This window comes from Malania oleifera, chromosome 4 (genome assembly GCF_029873635.1).
Source record: "Malania oleifera isolate guangnan ecotype guangnan chromosome 4, ASM2987363v1, whole genome shotgun sequence".
NCBI lineage: Eukaryota > Viridiplantae > Streptophyta > Magnoliopsida > Santalales > Ximeniaceae > Malania > Malania oleifera.
Window position 1 is genome coordinate 76,101,751 of NC_080420.1, and position 24,394 is coordinate 76,126,144.

The following is a 24,394-nucleotide window of genomic DNA, read 5'->3' on the forward strand; positions in this document are numbered from 1 at the left end:
CTTCATTAATTTCATAAAAAAAAAATACTTACTTTTTAAAAACAAGTAATTTAGTAAATGAAGAAATATTGGAGGAATTTAGTAAATGAAGAAACATTCAATGATTGCTCAGAAACTGATGGAAGAATTTAGTGAATTTAGTTATAAAAAGGGTACCTATTCTTTGCATTATTCTAAAGCATATTCAACATGCCCAAAAGCAAAATTTAGATGCATCTAAAAATTTTTTACTGAACCACAAAGCTACAAAAAATAAATTAACATTCAGAGATTATAGAGTTGCGAACTCAAATTAGCATTTTAACGAACACTATAAGCACAACATGATATGATTTTGTTAAAAATTCAAGAGAGAGAGACATAAACTTGATACACTGAGATCATAACAAAACTGCAAAACCCAACAAAAAGGAAGAGATACATTAGCACAAAAAAATTAAATAAATAAATAAATAAGGGAGTACTCATGGGTCAGGTAGTGTGCAACATGACTAGCAAGGTTTTCTGCTGGCAAAATTCTGGAAGATATCTTTGATGATGCTATAACTTGTTTCATCCTGAAACGAAGATGGTAATCACACCTGCGAGCCATTTTCGACCAAATAGCTTCGGCAAATGTGACTATTAAAATCTTGAACAAGATACTCGTGTTGAGATTTAGACATTCTCCTGAATGATATTATTAGTCGGCTGCAAGCCTCCTTCATTCCCAAGTCTAGAACGTGTGCATGTGCACATTGCAGCGAACCAAAAATAAGATTCTACTATTTGCTCATGTGCTCACATTCACTCTTTCTCTCTCTCTCTCTGTTTTGTAAACAATTCTCATATAAGGGAGTTGGACAATCTCTGAACTTACTTATGCATAGTAATTTTGGCTAATAGACATTTTTATTGTTTGTTTTTCATCTTGTTTTGTCTACAAAACCATTCATGTCGTCTCTTCATATACACACTCATTCGTTACTAATGTTAAATGACCTCTCTCTCTCTCTCTCTATTGTAATGTGCAGTACTTTTGTATCTACTTATTTCTTTTTGCTGTTTTTAAAAGTTATTTAATTGCATGATTAATAGTTGTAGAATGACAATGATCCCCGTGGGAAAAAAAAATCCAAGGTATAGAAGAACCCGTAAGATTTTTAGTCGATCTGTTCAAAAAGAGATTTTTATATAAGCAACCCACCACTCTGACATCAAAACTTTTGAGCTTTTCTTCTCTGTTGGTCTAAATGGAATTAACATCATTCCATTAGTAAGAAATATATTTAAAAAAAAAGGAGAGGGATAAAAAAAAATGACTACCAAACATAAAAGTACATTTTTGCAGCTCACGGACTGATTTTCTCACAGATGTCTTGGAAATCCCCATAATATTACAAATACCTGATTAGAAAGATGATGTAGTCCCTATGCTGTGGAAGGCATCTGCTTCAACTTTGCCTGCAAGAGTACACCAGCTTCATCTGCTATGCTTTTCTTCCTGGATGCAACCTGCATTTTGATACGGTTTTACTATTGCAACAACAGAAAGCATAAACACGGCTGAACTACAAAAGGCAAGTTGGAGAAAGACGTTAAAAAGATTTTGGCAACCGTAACTACCCTATACTTGCAAACTAGCCTTTGCGAGGGAATTGGGAGCAGGGGGAGCAACCCATATTAACCATTAGGAAAGCCCAGTGATTGTGATCTAGAGCTTGAGTGACACATGCCGAACATGTTAAAGTAATAAAAATTATTATCACGTCATGTGCAATGGAATAGGGTGAAAATGAAGTGGAACAAAAAAATTGAATGGAGAACATCAAGCACTCCATTCCATCCCATTTGATTCCATTCAGTTCAGCGGTATATTTCACCGCCCAGGGTAACACAACTGTTCCATCCAGAAAACCTATTTTCTGAACTAGTGTACCTAAGAAACCCAATATCAAGATCATGCAAAGAAATACAAAGTAACTGCTCTTCTGGGCTAAAGTTCCCATGACTAGAACTTGATACAAAATGTGCTTAAAATCCTAAATGTTAATCAATTTTGCTCTAGAACCAGCTAAAGAGAGCAACACAATCTTAGGTTATTTCAACCTCTAAGAACATCATCATCATCATCATTTACAACTACTAAGCCAACATAGATTCTACTTTCTTCATTATTCAAGGCTATTCCTTCTACTAAAAACCAATTCGTCTTGAGGCTCTTTCCAGTGCTTTGACCCAAGTTTCTCTTGCTTTGGTCTTCAATGTCCAAACAGCCAAAAGAAGGAAGAGCATACATGTGGGTTCATGTGGTATGCATGCATGCATGTCTTTTCTTGGCAAAAGAAATTTCATAATCAACAATGTAGGTGTGTCAAATCATCGCAGCACAACCCACCCCTCAAACCTATGCACATGTAAGGCACAAAGAGGAGGGATGCAGTGGCAAGAGGATGGACAATCCATGTTCTTGATTGTGGATTGAATGCTTGCCTTCAGGTTGGAGATGTTCTAGGTTGGGGATCAATGCTCCCCAATAAGTAGCTAGGAGGTTCATCGGTGATCAATGCTCGCAAGTTACCTGGACCATGGAGGAATTAATGGGGATCACTCCCCTAGAGTAGTAAGCTAATTTACAAGTGTGCATACCAGTACCCTTGGCCACCCCATTGCGATCCCAAAACCAAAAAATAAAACAAACAAAAAAAAAAAAGGAATCAAACCATTAGCAAGATATAAAAACTTGCCGAAAAACTCTCAAGACTTAGGATTCATATTGAAGGCATGGTGACTTTTGGGCATTTTTTGGGCATTTTGAAGATGACTGCCATTGCTTAGGAGAGATGTTAGTATAATTTCACACAAAACAATGTGCATTAATTAGTGAATGGAGTCAAAACATCCCCCCCCCCCCCCCCAGGCGGCCAACAACCAAAAAAAAAAACACTACCGCCCAAAAACTAGGAAAATACCAACAAAAAAAAAAAAAAAGTCCCATCCAGTCAGGAATCTTTGCACAATTTCTCAAGGACTAAAGTTGCTTCTGTGAGCCCACAATGCAATCAGATATCAGAAAGGGTAGGATCAACAAGATTCAAGCATCAAAAGAAATGATAAGGCAATAGGAATAGAGAAAAGAAGACTGATTAAAAAAAAAAATCCAAACCCTAGATCAAACACAGGACTCTGGCTAAGGAAAAAATTACCTGTTTTGCGAACTGTAGAACTGATTGTAAATGTAAGTTGAACTTTGAAGCAGTTTTCATGAATTTATGACCCCTGATCAATGACACAATGAGAGAATCATCCCTAGATGGGAACAAATTTGCATCGGCCCTGAGTATGCACAATATTCACTCAACTGACTTGATAATTAGTCTATACAAACCCACACAGGTAAGATCCCATCCTCCAATAAGGATGGTCCTTACCTCCATCAACATAAACAAGTGCATTAATATCTAATAAGAGATCAACAAAACCAGCCTCCCCTGGGGTTAATAAAATAGGCATGGAACAGAACAGAACCTAGATATAATAACTTCCAATTGAATCTGTTAAAAGTAAGTCAGATCCTTGCCCACAGTTGCCAGAAAATGCTAACACCCAAGTGAACCATGTATTGGTACAAACGTTCCAAAATATTTTCATTCTGGAATACTAATTTAACGATCCAAAGTTTTAATTCAATATTTTTCACATAACTTTTCATCAGTTATTTTATGTGAGGAATTATCACATTTTACTTCTATCTCTGTCATTATAAATCTATTCCACAACGTTTCTCTTCTAGATTTATCCTCTCCAAAATATACAAGTGCCATTACACTTTTTCCATCAATATGTCTAATCAAGTATACTCCTAAGGTTCCACATTTTAGAGCACATGGCATACTGCAATCCCGCTCCCGTTCCACGTTTTAGGTAACATTACTTTGCCTATTCTTGTTGATGAAACATTTGTGTGCACAGCTACGGATGCCAATGGTAACACCCAAGTGAACCATGTATTGGTACAAACGTTCCAAAATATTTTCATTCTGGAATACTAATTTAACGATCCAAAGTTTTAATTCAATATTTTTCACATAACTTTTCATCAGTTATTTTATGTGAGGAATTATCACATTTTACTTCTATCTCTGTCATTATAAATCTATTCCACAACGTTTCTCTTCTAGATTTATCCTCTCCAAAATATACAAGTGCCATTACACTTTTTCCATCAATATGTCTAATCAAGTATACTCCTAAGGTTCCACATTTTAAAGCACGTGGCATAGTGCAATCCAGCTCCTGTTCCACATTTTAGGTAACATTACTTTGCCTATTCTTGTTGATGAAACATTTGTGTGCACAGCTACAGATGCCAATGGTTACTCATCTTTGCAGAAATTGTCTTGCTTTTAATAAATCCTCATATTCCCCATGTCCCATGAGTGACTATGAGGTACTTGGAAAAGCACCACAGATCAAAAAATGAATCAGAATTTTAACTGAGAAAAAGTTGATAGCTGCTTGATATATTCATATGCTCTAAATTAGCTCTAACTTTGGACCAGACTATCAGTTGTTCTCCCCTTCACATACTTGAGGTTGCTTCCAAGCTTCAATGTAAGGATCAATCTGGAGGATTGTAACTGAAGAAATCCAAACAAATTCGTAATTTGGAAATAATGTTATCCATTCAAGCATTTGAAACCTAATAAACCTACATATTGCTACTCCAGTAACTTCATCCCTTCCCTTTCAGTATTCTAAATATAGACCATTTTAATGGCTTCTCAAGTGGCATCCGACTATCCAAGTCAACCAGTCAACAAGAAAGGTGAGATTCTATGTACACTAATCCCAACCACCCAATATTATGACTCCCTATTTTCCCCACTGCTCAAGAAATCTCCCTGGAATACTTTCAAGGCTTCTAGTCACTGCACTAAGAGTGGGAAAAATAGACATTTCAATCAAGTTGGACAAGGTGTTTCTTATTGAAGTCGAACTTTCACCTTGCAAGAGCAACTCCCTTTCCTAACCTGCCAATCTCTCCTAAAACTTTACAATTAAAGGATCCCACTTATTTTTCTAAGTATTACATCACCAGAAGGAAAAGCAAAATAGGAAAGGAATCCCCTTGCTTCTACCCTCTCCTAGACAAGAAGAAACTAGTAGGAGACCCATTCACGAACACTATTTCATTATGGAAATGCACCTCCAGATCTACCATTTCAAAGTTCAAACCATAAAACCTGTTAGGTTTACCAAATCAATTGGGATTTCTAGCTAACGTGTTAGGATTCCCAAATCAATTGGGATTTCGAATTAATGTGTTATGATTCTCTAATCGGTTGGGATTCTATTTAATGTTATGATTATTTAATGTTGGATTTCTATTTTATGTGTTAGGATTCCCAAATCAATTAAAAATTGAGCCCATTAAGGACTTGGGTTGGGATATTTTACATTCCTACTAGGAGTAAGGTTCCCCACCCTATATATATGGAACCCTGTAGGACTTTTTCATTCAAGCAATAGCATAATTCATAGCCTTTAGCTAATTTGGAGGTAGATGCCCTCGAAGTGATCAACCCTAATTTATCTTAATATTTTCCTTTCTTTCAATTTCCCCAATTCCTCTTATGATAAAACCCTAAGGTCTTATCATTTGGTATCAAAGCCGGTGTTTGCCATTAACCTGCCCACAAAAGCAAGATCTTGGAATTCTTGATCTTCACTCATATGCAATGGCCTCAGGAAAATCAGCAAAATCCTAGACGGAAGCTAGGCTAAAGGATGAACTTACCAATATGTTTAAGTCTCAATTTGAAGAGATCCAGGCATTGCTCTCTAAACTACTCATCACATCTTCCCATAAAGAGAGAGAATATGATGTCGCTACGTCAGCTAATCGTAGGGAGCAGTTGTACATGCGCAAAGGAGTTTACCAAGGAGAGTGTGATCATGGTCCTTCTCGTATGAAGGTGGAATTTCCTCAGTGGGACAGTGATGACCCTACCGGTTGGGTTTTTAGGACTGAAAAATACTTTTGCTTTCACTACACCCCAGAAACATCTAAAGTTGAGAGATTGCATCTATTAGTCTGGATGACAATGCTATTCAATGGTATGACTGGTTTGAACCTCGTTATGGACTGCCTTCATGGGCAGAATTTGCTTCTGGATTACTTGTCCAATTTAGGCCCACTGGATATGAGAATATTGATGGAGAGCTTGCCAAAATATGCCAAACTAGCACTGTCTTGGAGTACCAAACACAATTTGAGCGGCTATCAAATAGGACTAAAGATTGGAACAAAAGCAAACTCGTTGGTACTCTTATTGAAGGTCTCCTACCTGACATTCGGCATGAGGTCAAAGAGCGTCAGCCACGGACTATGACTGCTGCAATTTCCTTTGCACGGTTAGAAGAAGAGAAGTTGGGACAAGAACGGTATAGCTCCAACAAGACCATTAGCAAGCAGAATGTCAGCAGCACTATCACACCACTTGCTCCTCACAATCCTCCTATCAAACGATTGATTCAAGAGGAAATTATAGAGTGAATGACAAAAGGTTTGAGCAGGCATTGTGATGAAAAGTGGCATAGAAGGCACCTTTACAAAAAGGGGCAACTCTTGATGATTAAACTAATGAAGGAGCCAAAAGACGTTGAGGATGACCCATTCAAATCAGGAAGGTATGGAATCTCATGATAATGATAAATCTACAACTTCTTCAATTCATGCTTTAGCTGGTTATGCTAATCCTCAAACCATGAAATTTAGTGGCTTCTTAAAATGCCAACCTATTACTATCTTAATTGATACGGGTAGCACTAATGATTTCATGGACAATAAAATTGCTGAATGGTTAGCCTATCTTGTGGAGCAATGTGAATTTTTTTATGTGAAGGTTGCCAATTGAAGGACCTTGACATGTCAGAGCAAGTGTCCGAAGGTTAAACTTTGCAAAAAACCATGGGTTTTATGTTGATTTCTTTTTGCTGCCACTAGAAGACTATGAAGTGGTTTTAGCTATTAAATGGTTAAGAACTTTAGGTGATATAACATTGAATTTCTCTAAATTGGTTGTGAAGTTTGCCATGAATGGCTAGAGAGTAACTCTTCAAGGCAAACGTTGTGGTAATGTCATTACAATTTCAAGCCATCGTATGGAGAAGCTCTTTAAAAAGGAGCGCCATGGTTGCCCAGTACAACTCCAAGCACTAGAGGAGTTACAACATCAATTTGGCTAGGATAAAGGGCTAGAATCTTTTTATTTCAGAATTTTCTAACCTATTTGTGGAGCCACAGGGATTGCCACCTCAACAAACACAACATCACAACATTCCTCTATTGCCAAGTAGTGTCCCTACTAACGTTCGTCCTGATCATTATCCTTCTTTTCAGAAAGTAGAAATAGAAAAATAGTGAAAGAAATGTTAGATGCTGGCATAATTCAACCAAGGGTCAATCCATATTCTTCTCCTCTTTTATTGGTAAAGAAGAAGGATGGCTCTTGGCAGATGAGTGTTGATTATCAAGCACTGAACAAGAACAATGTGAAGGATAAATATCCTATCCCTATTGTGGATGAATCGTTAGATGAGTTGGGAGGTGCCCAACAGTTCAACAAACTTGACTTGAGATCAAGCTATCACAAGATTCAAGTACACGAGGATGACATTCAGAAGACTACGTTTAAAACTCACAATGGCCACTACGAGTTGTTGGTTATGCCTTTTGGGTTTACCAATGAGCCTTCAACCTTCCAAAGTCTCATGAATGACATTTTCCGACCTTACCTACATCATTTGCAAATTGTACTCACCACTCTTTGAGAGCATCATCTGTTTGTCAAGAAATCTAAATGCAGCCTTGCTCGACAGTCGAGCATGTGGAATACCTTAAGCATATTGTTTCCTAATAAGGTGTTTTCATTGACCCTTCTAAAATACAAGTGATGAGACTAGCCTATTCCCCAAACAATCAAAATGCTGCAAGGATTTTTGGGGTTGATTGGTTACCACCACAAGTTTGTCAAGGATTATGGAAAGATTAGCTCTCCATTGACCGCTCTACTGAAAAAGGATACATTCAAATGGACTGGGGAAGTACAAGCCTTTGTCAAGCTTAAGCATGCAATGCCCACCACACCATTCTTGCCTTGCTAGATTTCAACAAGTTGTTTATCATTGAGTCTAATGCATAAGGAGTTGGCACTGGTGCAGTTTTAATGCAAGACAAACACCCCATTGCTTTAACTAGTAAGGCTCGTTCTCTATCCCACATCAATATGTTTGTTTATGACAAAGAGAGGCTTGCCATTGTGCATGCAGTTATAAAGTGGAGACCATATTTAATTGGCCAGCATTTCCAAATCTAAACTGATCACAAGAGCTTGAAGTATTTTTTGGAGCAATGAATCTCTTCCATGGAACAACGGAAGTAGGTCACTAAGTTGTTGGGCTATGACTATGAGATTATTTACAAGAAAAGGACCAAGAATGCACTGGTAGATGCACTCTCACAACTTCTTAAACAAGTTGAACTTATAGCTATTTCTATACATGCATGTACTACTCTTGAACAAATCAGGAAAGAATGGTAACAAAATCTAGAGACTAGAGGTAATATCCAAAAGCTACAAAAAAAGAGCCAACTTCAATCCTTCCTTACTTTTGGGACTCTTTAAACTTACTCTATAAGGGGAGGATTTTATTGGTGCCTAATTCAACCCACAAGCAAACCATACTGTAGGAATCTACTAAAAGGGAATGAAAGATGAAACCAGAAAAGTTTGTGACAAAATGTGATGTTTGTCAATGACAAAAAGGGGAAACATGGTGAGTCTAGGCCTTCTACAACCTCTTCCTATTCCAAAAGAAGCTTGGCCTGATATCTCCATGGATTTCATTGGCAGACTACCACCTTCTCATGGTAAGTCTACTATTTTTTGTTGTGGACCGTCTCACAAAATAGGCTCATTTTTGTGCCATAACTCACCCTTATCCTACGATAAGTGTTGCTCGAACTTTTGTTGAGAATATTATCAAGTTACAAGGAACTCCTCAATCTATTTTCAATGATCATGAAAATGTCTTTACCAACAACTTTTAGAAGGAGGAGCCTTTTTGTTTTCAAGGAACTCAATTGAATATGAGCGCTGCATATCATCTACTATCAGATGATAAAATTGAAGTTGTTAACAGGTTCTTGTAGAGTTATCTTCTTTGCTTTGCTAGCCACAAACCTGAAGGATTGGGTATGATGGCTCCCATGGGCCCAATGGTGGTACAATACCACTTATAATTCCTCCATCAAGTTGACTCCATACGAGGCTATTTATGGTCAAGCTCCTCCTATTCTTGCTAGGTATTCAGTTGGATCATCTAGAATTGATCAAGTTGACAAGGAGTTACATGACCAAGACAAAGTGCTTCAGCTCCTTAGAAAATCTTGTTGCAGCTCAAGCTCGTATGAAACAGCAAACTGATAAGCACCACAGTGAAAGGGAATTCTAGAGGGAGATTGGGTATTTCTCATGCTACAACCTTATAGACAGGTATCTGTGACTATTTGTTCTTCAATGAAGTTGCCGTCTTGGTTCTATGGACCTTATAAAATCTTGAAACAGGCCTGTTGCTTATCGTCTTGACTAACCAATAGGTTCTAAGATACATCCAGTTTTTCATGTCTCTTGCCTCAAAAAGAAATTAGCGGAGCAAGTTAATGTGCACCGCCACTTGCCTGATGTTGCACCTACTGGTGAGGTTCAAGTGCAGCCACAAGCAATTTTGGATCGCCGAGTGATCAAACATGGAAATCGAGACATCATAGAAGTTTTAGTTCACTGGTCTTACTTACCATCTGAAGATGCAACCTGGGAAACTTATCAATCCTTGAAGGAGAGATTTTCGAAATTTATTTGCTGCTTAGCCTTAAGGACAAGGTTGATTTGAAGGAGGCAGGAATGTTAGGTTCCCAAATCAATTGGGATTTTCTATTTAATGATAGGATTCCCAAATTAGTTGGGATTTCGAATTAACGTGTTATAATTCCCAGATCAATTGGAATTCTATTTAATGTTAGGATTATTTAGTGTTGCGATATTAATTTAATGTGTCATGATTCCCAAATCAATTAGGATTTAGTCCATTAAAAACTTGAGATTGGGATATTTTACATTCCTAATAGGAGCAAGGTTCTCTACCCTATGCATATGTAACCCTACAGGGGTTTTTCATTCAAGCAATAACATAATTCACAACCTTTGGCTAATTTGGAGGCAGATCCCCTCGAAGTGATCAACCCTATTTTCTCTTACTATTTTCCTTTCATTCAATTTCCCAAATTTCTCTACGATAAAATCCCAGGGTCTTATCAAAACCATCCTCTAAAATACATAAACGAGAAATCCTCAGTTTGAATGAACATAAGATTTACATACATCTCTATTACATACCACCCCAAGAGTCCTTTCTTCAACTTTATTGGCAAGAATAGCTGCATCCAAAATATGCTTCCCCTCTTTAAAAGCATGTTGACTGATTCCCACTACTAGTCTAAACACCTTTTTCAATATATTAGGAAGCATTTCAGCTAACAATCTACAAACACTCCATGCATGACAAGTGGGATAATAGTCCCTAAGATCCTCGGCATGACTTCTCTTTAGGATCAGAGTGACAAATGATACATTTAGACTAGCCACAACTTTCCAACAGCGTGAACCTCTTTGAACATTGCCAACATTTCCCCTTTTAACAGTCCCTGAGTTCTGCTGGGAAAACACCAAGGTAAACCCATCTGGTCTTGGAGTGTTGTCCCCATTTAGTTCTTTAAGGTCTATAATCACCTCCTGCAGCTCAAAATGGACTCCCAGAGTTTTGGAATTAAACTGTGCCTCCATTCCAAATCTCCCATTATGCATGAAGAGGCTCAAAGATTGCAATTTTCCAAAAATTACGAACATGAATCAAAGTAGAAGGTGCATAGGAAAGCAATCAGTGCTCTCTGCAAATACTTCTTGCAGGTTGATCATGAAAATAAAATTGATTTCTTGGAGTGTAAGCGATATAAATATAGCAGAAAAAGCAGTGCTGAAGGCTTCTATCTTGTATGTTTCTAAGAGAATAAAATGGGAGTATGGAAGAAAAGAGGCCAAAGCACTTTGTGGCCTTAAGCAGCTAGATTGGGTTGCTCTAGAGGCTTAAAGAGCTGCAGGGGCTATTTTGTTGATGCGTAACAAAGAACATATCTATGGAAAAATTCTCTCCCTAGCACACAACACCAAATTTATGGAAGAAGAGAGGCCAAAGCACTTTGTGGCCTTAAGGAGCTGGATTGGGTTGCTCTAGAGGCTTCAAGAGCTGCAGGGGCTATTTTGGTGATGTGGAACAAAGAACTTATCAATGGAAAAATTCTCTCCCTAGTATACAACACCAAATTTAAGTCCCAGTTGGCCAGAAGCCGAAAAAAAAAAATTTTTTAAATAAATAAATAAATAAAAGAAGAAAAAGAAAGATGGTGACAAAGGACCACTTGATCCAGTTGCTCACAATGCAACTTATGCATGAGTGGATTCAGTGGAAAGAATGGGGAGAAAAGCAAATCCATAAATTGACCCTGCAGGTAGCCTCTGTCAATTCTCAAATTGTTACTTTTCAAAATCAAATTGTCCCTCAGTTTGAGTAGAAGTTCGATGCTCTTGAGTCCACAATTTCTACTCTCTTGTCTTCTATTCATCCAACTCAAAACGAAAATGGAGTTAGTGACTGGAAAGCAACCCAAATGTCATTCATGTCCATAATAAATAATACTTTACCCTGCTCCGCCTGAGTTCACTGGAGAGTGCGATCCAGAGCTACTTTGATTGGTTCAACCAAATCAAAAAAATATTTACTCATGGTGTTTGGTTGGAAGAAAAGGTTGGCATGGTTATTTTTTATCACAAGGGCCTCGCCTGCATTTGGTGGCATAGGCTTGTTCATCAGTGTTGAATTCAGATGCAAGAACCAACTACCTAGTGGAACCTTACACAGCATATGATGGAAGAAAATTTCATTTATGAGCAAGAGATGTACTTCAAGTAGCATGCCTTGGCCCAACAAGATCAAGATGTTGATGCATAAACACTAGTTCCGCAAATTAGTCATTCAATGTTCTTTTTGATAAAGATGAACTGCAAAACATCATTTGGTACCTTGGGGACTTCACCATTGCCTACGCATTGAGCTACAACACTATGACTTTCATCCTGTGGAGTGTGGATCAATCGCTGCCTTTGCCAGGAATGATCAGAAAAAGAGCAAGAACTGGAAAGATGCTTGTATGAAACTGTTTCCCACATGAGCCGCCTCCTGCCCCTAGTACCCCTACCAAGCTGCCTGATTCTAAGTGAGTTGACCGTTTTCAAATTGTTGCTATAATGGTGGGCAAAAAGGACATTTTAATCACATTGTTCTACAACGACTGATGTTGCCATAGTAGAGACTGCTAAGATCCAGGCACCAAGTGTGTGCCTGACGAAAACTCCGCTGATGATCAGACTCTGAATGCACTCAAGTACTATAGGGATGAAGATGAGGGTAATATTAGCTAGAGCACATGTCCAGCCTAACCAAAGTTCGAGTTCCTTTTTGCCCCTAGAGGAGAATAATCCAGTACACAAGAAAGAGTTATTTTTACTTTCCTCTTCTTTTTTTTTTGTTTGTATCTTTGTTAGCTTTATTTAAGGTCTTTTTATTAGGGTCATATCCTCAAGATTCTAGGATATTATAATTTAAGGTTTCTTAAATCAGTTTCCTGGTCTTCCAAGCATTGTAAGCCTATAAATAGGCCCTTATGTATTAGTTTTTAGAGAGGAATTGAGAATTAAATGGATCAGAATGTTGGGCAACGAAGAAATATAATATCCAAAAAGTAAAAGTTGCCGAGATGAGAATGCTTAGATGGATGAGTGGTATAATGAACATATTCGCAGCAAGTTAGGTGTAACTCCTATAGAGGATAAGATAAGGGAGGGACGATTCAGATGGTATGGACACTTGCAACGTAGGCCACATAGTGCACCAGTGAGGAAGAGTGAGTTAGGTACGGTGGGGGACAGTAGAAGGAGTAGGGGTAGACCTAAAATAACTTGGGAGGAGATAGTGAGTAAGTATTTAATATCCCTAAATCTGTCAAAAGAAATGATCCATGATCGCATAAATTGGCAGAAAGAGATTCATATAGCCGACCCCACCTAGTGGGACTTAAGGCTTGATTTTGTTGTTGTTGTTGTTGGTATTGGGAGTTCCCAGGGTTTTCCCAAAAATTGCTGCTTAAGGCCACTGCCTAATCATCATCCAATTTCATTGGACCGTAGGGGAATGGCAAGAAAAAGCTCCTCATAAGAAATATGATGTTTACGGTGAAGGGATTTGGGAAACTGGTGGATAAGTGATGCAGACAGCCTATGGACAGAGGATGAGCTAGATATTCTGCCATCAAATTTAAAATTTCTGAAGGAGAACTCGAAAGTGTGGAACCAGGAGTGTTTCGGAGACAAACATCAACAAAAAGAAGCTTGAGGAGGAAAACAGCAGGCTGGATGCTAAGGAGGTGGAGGAAGGAAACTAACAAGAGAGAACAAAGAGTAGCAGCAGCAAAAAAGAACTAGCTAGGTCTGTGCAAATGGAGGAAATTTCGTTGGGGCAAAAATCTAAAGCTCTATGGTTAGAGAAATGGTAATAGTCTTTCCTTCCGCACGCTGCTCAGCATACTAGTATAGAATGGTTCGTTCCAGTGACAGTGATAGATTGGCTAGTGCTTGAGAATGAGTTGCCGCTTTTAATGGTGTTGGAGGAAGAGAAGTCTTAGAATCTGCAAAGGAAGGCAATGAGAACACTAATTAGTTTCATAGAGGGGTCAATGCAGACAAGAGACTCAATCATAGGGGTATTATACCCACAGCTTGATCTGTCTGTCCGTCCGTTCCCCTTCTACTGCAATCACTCCTAAATTGAAATCCACCTCATAAGAACCCAACAAGCTATTCATCCCCTTTAATTGCTGTCCGTCCCTCTCTTATTCAGTAATCTCAATATCTGTGACTGATCCTTGACCCCTCAACCTTCCAGCATAATTTTCCTCACTCCAGCCCCTGAGGTGCACAACCATACAAGAAAAGAAGTAAATGAGAAAGACGAGCAAAATGATTTTCTCCCTTTAGCTTCTCGTCTCTGAAAACCTTTAATCTGATTTGAGATCAAGTTGTCATTGGGCCCATCTGATTCACTCTTCCAGGCTTTAGCCCGCAACACTCTATCACATCACTAGAATCATCTAGCCCTTAAGGAAAAAAGATAGGCTCATGACATCACTATGATCATACAACCCTGTAGAAAAATAAGGGCCACAGTCATTAGACCAGTTCACCAAAACTGTCAATACCTTAACCCCGTGCCCCCAATTGTCTCCCTTCTGCCATCACATTCCGCTGGCCCCCTAGCAGATGTTCCCCCCCCCCCCCGGCCCCACCTCTTCCAATTTACCCACCTCTAGACCAATGAACTCTCTTCCCCTCATGTACGTCCTTCCCCAGCAACTGAAGTCAACTGCCCTACGCTCTCACTCCCTCTTCAAACTCCTTTTTGAAAGCAACAAAGCAGCTTCAGGCCACACATCAATCTGCAAAGCTAGCTCCCCCGATTAACGTCCACCTTCACCAGGACAGGCCATCTACCAAAACTAACCTTTACATGAGCCCACTGGAAATCCAACCTGCTGCTGGTTACTTCATCCAACTCTACAAAACCTCCATGTAACTCCCTAATCTTAAGAAATACTTCCACATTCCAAAACTGAACCAAAAAAACCCAAAAGACAAACACTATGGTGATGAGTGCTACTGTGAGCCACTGTTCATGTTATCTTTATATGGGCCCTGGAAATCCAAACTGTTGCTGGTTATGTCATCCAACTCCACAAAATCTCCACGTGACTCTAATCTTAAAAAATACCTCCATGTCCCAAAAGTGAACAAAAAAAACCCAGAGGACAAACACTATGGTGACATGAATGCTACTGCAAACCACTGTTTTATAATATAAAAGGGAAAGGGCGATGTCAACTGGGTTGGTTCCCTCATGAAATCTTCAAGATCATTCCCAATAAATGCTTATTTATGGTTGAAATACAATAATGGAGATTTGGGTTTCTTGTGAAAGGTTGTAACAAGCACATAACATCAAAGGTATACTCTCTCTCTCTCTCTTTCATTTTTTTCCAGCAATCACACAAAATATGCTGGGAGCTAAAAGCTAGATATTTCTAGAATATGAACATGTCCAAGGTTGTGAATCTGCTCATTCAACACCCACTCGTCCATACAACAAGGTATTTTTTAGCAGATCTAAGATTATATTCTGAGGCTTATGCCTCAGCCCCACGCCCATGCTTTAAAAAGGTTCCCATGAACCTTTGTGTGTGTTGTATGGTAGTAGGAGGGCTATAATCATTAAGCTTGTAAATTTAAAGGACGCAAAAGCAATTGGGAATTGGGTGAAAGATTGAAGGAGAGAAAAAATTGGAGTGCATTGCAGATATATCTAGAAATCTGCAACCATGGTTTCCATATAAATATTTTTGCTTTCAACCTAAAAAATTCACAGCTTGAAAACATTCCCTACATACCATTTGTTTGGAAAAAAAAGACTGAATAAAAATATTTCAAAGTTAGTCCTGCAAGTTCACCATGAAATAAAGGTGACAAGTGAAAGGCACTCATAAATTATCAAATTAATACAACAAGAAGCAATTCAAGTGCTTTCTACACTAATTAGATTTTTGCAGGTTTGCCCAAGATCCAGGGAACTCCTACATAATGTCTGCAGCAGGCAAAGACGCATGAATGCAGAAACCAAGTACTTACAACCACATATAACATGAATGGCAGATTTAAAATGTAATTTTTACAGGTTTCGAGGCTGACAGAACTCCATTATGCAATATGCATGGAGCCTTGTGCTTAACATTGTAAGATTTGAAAAGCCAACAAGAAATCTTATGAAACATACCTCAAGAAGTTGGTCATAATTTGATTTCAGCAAGTTGATTTTACGCTCACAGTAATCTCTGCCTTCCGCCATTGTTTTCTGTTCCAAATACAAAAAATAAAATAAAATCAATTTGGAATATAAAAATATTTTGTCCCCTTTTTTATACTAGACAGCAGGACCATAAATTGGCTGGCTACTCTAGAAACATTGTTCATGCTTCCGCTTTTTAAATCCCTTTTGTTTATAGGCAAAAGGAAAACACACTAAATATAACAAAGGTGTGCAAGCCACATACAAGAAAGCATAAATTACAAGGAAACAGAAATAGAATCTACAAAATCAATTGCATTTCGAACAATGATAAAAAATTATGCCCATTAAACAAAATAATAACACTGATAACAATAAAGTTTTGAGCCACCTATCATTTACAATTGTTAAAGAAGTTTTTCAGTTTCTTAGAAATCCTATTGATTTCTCTCCCTCCAGCCAACCAAACCAAAAAAAAAAAAAAATAGTAAGAGAAATAAGGTTCCAAATCTTCTTCCCAGTTTTATATCTTTTACCCCCATAGAAATACCGGAAGTGAAACATTTAGTAACATGTTGCACTATCTCACAACTATAAGATGTTGCATTCTCTGTCCCTCTTTTGCAATGAAACATTTATTAACAACTAAATCCCTTTTTTTCCCAGATTATCTAGACTCAAGATTCTTACCTGAAAAGCTTCCCGAGAAAAAAATAGAATAAAGAGCTCCTCATTTTTTTTTGGCACAACTCTTAATGATCATGACCTTATAACCTTCCTGCCCAGTCAGTTTGTTGGGTGCTTGGGGAGGAGGATTTTGGATGGATTTGGGGTCCTCTAATTTCAATCTTCAATTTCTTTTTTCCTCTAGTTATCAATATTTGAATAGTAAAGGTCATGTTTTGTTAAGTTTTCAGATAATCTCTGTATCTGAAAACTCATGACAATACAGCAAAAGAGATCAGGCCACTGATCTCATTAGGATGTCAATTTCTTTTTATCTCTACAGATCCATGAAAGTGCAAGTTTCTTATTCAGATTTAGGGCATTGATTATGAATCCCCACCAACTGAAGCATCTTCCACACTCTCTAGTGCACGTGGTGTTTTTTCATTTTTAAAAATTAAAATTTGTCTACCCTCTGAAGTATCTTCTGTGCTACCAGGTGCATGCACTCATTTTTCATTTTTATTATTATTAAAACTTGTCCCTTCTCCTGTGCAAGTGTTGTTTTGACTTTTTAATTTTTTAATTTTCTTTTGTAAGATCCTCCCTACTTTGGTGCATGTGCTGCTATTTTTTTTTTTTTTTATGTATTTTTTCTTAGTTAAGATCCATTCTTCTGGTTCTACTTGATTCCATATTTAGAGGGTGAAATCTGCCCTTTTTCCCTTCTAATTCTGCATGACTTTAAACATTGGCTCAGTACTGTTTTTATTAGGATAATTAATCGTTAGCTGCCAAGAATGGTTATGGTGAGGGGGTAAACCAAATGTGTAAACCACCAAATATATATATCCCTTTATTCTACTGTTGTGTTTTTATTTAGTCAGCTTGGGGCCTTTTTTTGTGCCTATGAAGCAGTGATGGTATCTTCAATAGTGTCTTGAGACCTCCCCAAATCTCAACTTATTTGTGAACAAGAAGCAGCATGCTGCACAGAACCTGTGCATCTGTATATATAGCCTCAAATATGATTTTTGCATTTTTTATTGGAGTGGGATTTGAGCATATGTGAGATGCCAGCACTGAATTTAATAATTTAAAGCTAATATGTATGATATTTTCTCATCATTTTTGCAGAATTTATGATTAAATTGCAATATATGTCTTTAAGAAACTCTGGATGGTCCTTTTAAGTGCCCAAGATTGCGTAGTTGTCGTTTCAATTTTGTGCTACAGGCGGTACTAATTCAAAATGCATAACATTGGTACTAACATGCTCAATAGAATGGATCACCAGTACATAAATATTTGTATGCATATATATATATATTGATAGTAAAAGAAAATTTTCATTACTAGAATAAGAATATACAACTAGGAGAATAAGAATCTCCTTAACATAGTCTGAAAAATCCAGATATAAAACACAAAGAAACAACCTGAAAACTACAAAACAAAGAAAGAAAAACCAACACAAACTACACTCCAACACATTATGCCAATTGCACTGAATATCAGAAAAACTCACCCCCTTAAAATTCCCCTGCCCCACACACCAAAGAGAAGCCCAATAGTGTATCTTTTCACAAACCAGAAAAAGAGAAGACTTCTTCCCTAAAAAAAATACGCACATCACACTCTATCCACATCACCCAAAAGACTGCAAAAAAAAAAACACATTTCCAGAGCACTGCCCTTTCCTTATTTTCCTACCAAAACTAGCAAATGACACTGCCAGAAAGTCCTCAATTGTCTCAAAACTCACCCAACATTCGCCAAAAATACCAAATAACTTGTTCCACACCCTCCAAGCATAGTCACAATGAATGAACAAATGCAAAGAAGATTCTGAACAAGTAAAACAAAGAACACAGATGTCTGGAGATATAGCCTTCAAAGGTCTCCTAACTTGTACCAAGTTATTGGTATTAATTCTATCAAGTGCAACCAACCAGATAAAAGCCTTGATTTTAAAGGAAGCTTTGGCCTTCCAAATGGAACTATAAAGAGGAAAATGTAAATTAGACCTACTTGAAAAAGCACAAAAAGATTTGCAAGAGTATACTCCCAAAGGATCCAAAGACCAAGACCGCCCATCCTCCTCTATAGAAAACGACAGTTATTCAACAAGATTAACAAAGAGGATAGCTCTACCATCTCCCTATTGTTTAACGATCTACTAAAGTGGGGACCCCAAGAAAGCAATGGACCACCTGGATCAAAAACGAAAGAAGAAACAGAACCATACTGCCCTAAGCTCAAGCGAAAAAGGCATGGAAAAGAAGTGGATAAAACAACATTCCCCAACCAATGGTCTTTCCAAAAACGGATGATTTTTGGAAAATCAAACCCCTCAAACAATTTACATGAAAGATTATTAACCAATTATATTACGCCAACTCGACTTCAAATTGATGATTTTCAACAGCCTAAAAAGGGTTTTGATTTGTTGCTTGACTAACTAGACCATTTAATACCACCACAGTATTTAATTTCAATTTCAATTAAAATTTTGAGGTTACGAAAGTACGACAAATTGGGTGTCGATTTCAATTTTGGTTTCAAAAAATGAAGGAAATTAGTAGATCAAAGAATGGAATTCTTTTATGGAACTTTAGAACTTGTTAATAAACATAATAATACAAGATTTAGAACTAAAAGATTATAAATAAAATACTTAAATGACACAAATGTGGAAGATAAGGTGTAATAACTGTAATATAATAATTATATTGAACATATTAAGTTAATATAATTGAATTCATATATTAGGCAAATATTATTTATCATACAAATACATATAATTGAGAGATAAATGAACAATTAAAATGTTTCAACTAATATCTAAGTTTACTTTTTCATGAAATCTAAAATATATGAAAGCCATCATTCATGTTCCTCATGTAATAGCCTTTAGCGTTGAAAAAAGAAGAAAATATTAATTGAGAGAAATTTCAATTTGGGTGTTGAATCTCAAGGAAACTTTACTTTAAAGTAGAAATTTCACGGTGTTGAATCTCAAGGAAACTTTACTTTAAAGTAGAAATTTCACTGAAATTTCGAGACTTTGATAATTTCATATGATTCATGGAAATTGCCATTTCAGTTTCAATGGTAGTGAAAGTGGGAATTCCGAAGGAAATTTCGACAATTTCGTGGAAATTTAAGACCATGCATACCGCCTAGATGTGGCCACATCAGAAATTTTTTTTTTTTAATCAGTAAAGAAAGTATATATTAAGAGGGCATCAAAGGGATGCCAACCCAAAGTACAAGAAATCAATGACCCTAAACAGTGTCACAAAAATAAAAAATTACATTGAACTCATTTGCTATAAGTCCACTATGCCAACTAGCAACCACAATAAACCACAGCACTTTGCTAGACTAAAGCATTGTGGTTGAATTTTTATATACTCTTTTGTTCCTCTCTTTCCAAACACCTAGAAAATTGCAAGAAGAATGAGAGACAAAACCTTCCTCTTTTCCTTTGTTGCCCAAATCTCTCTCTAGGCCTAGAGCTCCCCTCCAACAGATCTAGCAATAACCTATCGTTGACCGATTAGAGTGACGGCAACATTCCAAAGATTTCTGGTCTAGGGGCAATGGAGAAGGATGTGGTCTACTAATTCTGCATTAGCCATGCAAAGGGCACATCTGTTGATGATGCAAAACCCCCCTTCTCTGCAAGTTGTACAGGGTCAAGATCTTACCAAGAGTTGCTTCCCATATAAAATAGGCAACCATTGTAGGGGCAACTATCTTCCATATTTGAGACCAAGGGGAGTGAACGTTGTTTGACTACCGAAGAAAAAGTTTCCTATAGAAGGATCTGATAGTGAAGACCCCTTGTCCAAAGACCAAACAGGCAGGTCAAGGGTGTTTTGAAACTGGAGCTTGTAAAGATGACTATAAATTGGTGAAATGGTGGAGTTCACAATCTTCCACATTTCTATGAAAGGGAATGTTCCAGAGCAGTGTTTTAAAAGGCTCAATCGAGGCTTGCCTCAAGGCAAGGCATGCCTAAAATGCCTTGAGACTCGAGCTAAAATACCAAATTCCAAAAAGGCTTATGCATTTGTACAAAAGACACCTTTTGTGCCTTTCTAGTTGAGGCTTACGCATTTTGGGTGTGTAATTCTCAAGTTAGATTGGCTAGAAAAATTTTAACTAGTTTGTATGAAAGGAATGCCATAATATGAGTTGAGTTTTAAAACTCTTGAATCTTTTGTATATTACATCATGAAAATTATTTGAACATTGTAATAGTATAGTTATCTCTTGTCATGATTTATGTTGTGAATTCAAGTTAGCAATTTTTGAATGGCCAACAAGTAATTTGCAAAGTATATATTTCTTTTTTCACACTATATATTTTGATTTCGTTTTTTTCTTTATTTTAAATATATATAGATTATCTACACATTTTTACCTAAAATAAATTTCTCAAAAGGTTTACGCCCCAGATGGAAGAATATATCTCACCCAATCCACTTGGCATCCACTTTAATAAGTGTATACAGGGCAGTTTTAGCACTAGAAAATCCTAGCATTGCCTTGTTAACCTGGCTAGATCAGACAACAACAACTAAACGCATATTTGGTTGTGAGCCAACTATCAAGCACTGCCTTCACTTCGTACAAATTCAAAATTTCTCAAAACCCTAAAAACGTTTTCGAACACATATCCCTAAGAACACAAATTCAGCGACAAAACTAATTGAACATTAAGTTTTCATTTCTTCAACTGACCTCAATGAAGTATCCGGTGCCAACATCGACAAGAACTTTATCAGCATCGTCGAGTGTGCCGGGAACATAAAGCGAGGCCGTAAGAGGCACCAGCATTTTCTTTCCTAAGAATCAAAGTAGCAAAATCATTAAGTGTGAGAGAGAGAGAGAAGGGACAGAGAGAAGCAGAGGGAGTGGGGAGATGACCTTGGGGACGAAGGGAGAGATCGCGAATGGCATTGGAAGCGATGTCGAGACGAGAGGTGGCGGTGCGGATGTTGGTAAGACTGTCTTGAAGGACATTGAGTTCGAGATCGGACTGTTCCTTCAGAGCTTTGAGCTGTTCAAAGCTCATCTTCTCCATCTCTCCGACCCCTACCACTCCGCCACCTACTTTCGACGACGCCATCCCCGCTCAGCAACCGAAACACACCCAACTACGCGCACACGCACAATTTCTCTTTCTCTGCCCAACGGCGGTGGTCGGACCCGGGACAATTATGCTGCATAGGCGAGTTTGAGTTTTTTCCTAAATTAGAATTATTTTATTATTGATGAAAAAAATAAATAACGAATTAAATAAGAGGATACGAGATATACCTACTTCACATACGGATGAGATTAGAACTTTACTATTTTGAGGAAGAATTACAAAATATTGTGGATCTGATTTGTACAAAATATTTCTCTCACTTTCTTTTATATCTCTCCTCTTTCTTTCTACTTCTTTCTTTCTCCCACTTCTTTTTCGCTACTCTTTTTTCTTGAGTTTTTTCCGATTTTAACTTTTTTTAAAAAAAATATATTAAATAATACCTCATTCATTCTGGGAAGTATTTCCCATAATGACTCTGACGTAATCTCGCTACTTCGAGTAACGAGATTTACTTTTGACTGAAGGGCTCGTGCTAACGCGTGGCAAATCTCGCTACTCCAAGTAGCGAGATTTTATTCGGATAATTAATACTGTGCCAACCGCCTTTCGACGCGTGGTAAATCTCTGCCAACCGTCTTTTGACGCGTGGTAAATCTCGCTACTCGAAGTAGCGAGATTTTGTTGGGATAATTAATGCTCTGCTAACCGCCTTTTGATGCGTGGTAAATTTCGCTACTTCGAGTAGCGAGATTTAAATGACCATCCACCCGGCTTTCGATGCATGGCAAATCTCGTTACTTAGAGTAGCGAGATTTGCTTCAGAATAACCTCGCCCGTTCTTCCTCCTTTCTTGCGCGAATAGACAGTACCTGTTGCAGAGCCGAGCAGGTTACCGTTGAAGGAGAGGAGACTCCGGAGCAGGTGACCGTTGCGGGCTTCATCAAATCGAGAGTTATATAACGAGATGGGGTAAGTTATGTTTTCCATGTTCAGTGCATAGATTTTTAAATTATTTTTATTTCATCCAAAGCTTTGATAATCGGAGAGACAGAGTTTGTGATTTGTGTTGAAAGATTCGTGGATAAACACTTTTCTTAAGGTTTGTATTTCATTTTTTTGGTATTTGAATTTAATTTTTTGTCGAGAATATTTTATTTTTTCCATTCAAACTGTTGTTCAATATTTAATTTTTTTTTTTTTGGATTGTTGTTTCATTGTAAAATGCATTACCTTTCCTGCCCTAGAATTTGTTGAAGTTTCCTCCACTCACTAAATTTGTTGAATTTCCTTCTGCTCTTTTTAATATAATTGTGCAATTATAATTAGATCATATGGTTTACCTTCAAAATGGGAAATTTTGTTATTCAATCCTTGAATTTCCTTCTGCTGTTTTTAATATAATTGGGCACATCCACTAAAGTTTTTCAAGAACATATAAATTGTATGGTTTTAATTGATGCTTTGAGTTAATGTGAGTGCACATTGTAATTATAAATTGTATTGTCATTCATCGTATTAAGTGCATATACTTTTCTATGAGTTAACGAAATTTAGAATTTTAATTTTGACTTATTTTATTTCCTACACAAACTTTAATAATTTTAGCTCATTTAAGAATGTAATGCCTATGATATATTTCATAGATAACGCATAAAGTATATATATATATATACGTGCCTTTGATGTTTCTTATATTTAATTTCAAGCCTTAGTTTTCCTTGAATTTTAGTTTCAATTCCTAATGAATCAAGCTCATACCTTGAACCAACTACATAATAAAGTTCAAGTTGAGCCGCATGTTTGAAACATTTGGAACAGATCAGAATAGAACTTTATAATTATAATATAAGGAGTATTATTTGTGAATTTTTTATTCTCAAATAAGAGGTCCTAGTGACGGGATTAAGTCCCCTCTCCCTCTCTTATGATTACTAGAATACAATAATTAATAGGATAAAAGATATTCATTTTTTTTAAGTTTGCTTAAAAGACAAATATCTTTCCTAAAATTTCAAAAATATCACGGACGTCTCCTAAAGTATCAAAAATGTTAAAAACCTCATTTGATGTTTGTCAAAAGAAAATGAAATTTATCTTAAAAAAAAAACTTGTCTTTTTGCAAATTTTAAAATAAGATTTGTGCATTTTTAACAAATCTCAAGAGAGATCCTTGAAATTCTTGAAATGTCAACGAACGTTCTACAAATTCTTAAAACTCTTGGTATCATATTTAAAATTCTTGAAACCTTAGGATATGTGATTGTCTTTTTATCAAATTTTTGGGAAGATTAGTGTCTTTGCCTAAATTAATATACTTTATTAAAATTACCTAATAATTTAGTTCACCAATCACACTAAAAAACTGAAACTTGCAAAAATTATATTTAAAATAAATAAAAATATCCAAAGGAAGTAAGAGCAGATAAGGTAAAGAATTCATCATGAGACAAGCCCTAAATGTATAAGATCCTAGGGGGGGTGCCTGAGGAGGCCACAGTCCACAGAGCACCATTAAAGATCCAACGGTATGAGGGCGAAGCCGGCCTCGACTAGTCACCGTCGATGACGCTGACT

The 24,394-nt window shown here is 37.1% G+C and overlaps 1 protein-coding gene across 1 annotated transcript; it reads right to left on the reverse strand.

The window, feature by feature from the left end:
- Window positions 1-1,152: 1,152 nt before the first annotated feature.
- On the reverse strand, window positions 1,153-22,107 carry LOC131154559 (prefoldin subunit 5). Its single transcript, XM_058107399.1, has 5 exons — window positions 22,045-22,107; window positions 21,652-21,947; window positions 21,466-21,569; window positions 16,036-16,113; window positions 1,153-1,494 (listed from the first exon to the last, which is right to left on the reverse strand). Exons 2-5 carry the CDS (start codon window positions 21,851-21,853, stop codon window positions 1,411-1,413), a joined length of 468 nt encoding a protein of 155 aa, XP_057963382.1. The 5' UTR covers window positions 21,854-21,947; window positions 22,045-22,107; the 3' UTR covers window positions 1,153-1,410.
- Window positions 22,108-24,394: the final 2,287 nt, after the last annotated feature.

Coding starts and splice junctions, on each gene's coding strand:
- LOC131154559 (XM_058107399.1), bottom strand. CDS start 21,853: ATGGCGTCGTCGAAAGTAGGTGGCGGAGTGGTAGGGGTCGGAGAGATG. Junction 21,570..21,651: donor TCTCTCCCTTCGTCCCCAAG/GTCATCTCCCCA, acceptor TTTGATTCTTAG/GAAAGAAAATGCTGGTGCCT. Junction 16,114..21,465: donor GCACCGGATACTTCATTGAG/GTCAGTTGAAGA, acceptor TATTTGGAACAG/AAAACAATGGCGGAAGGCAG.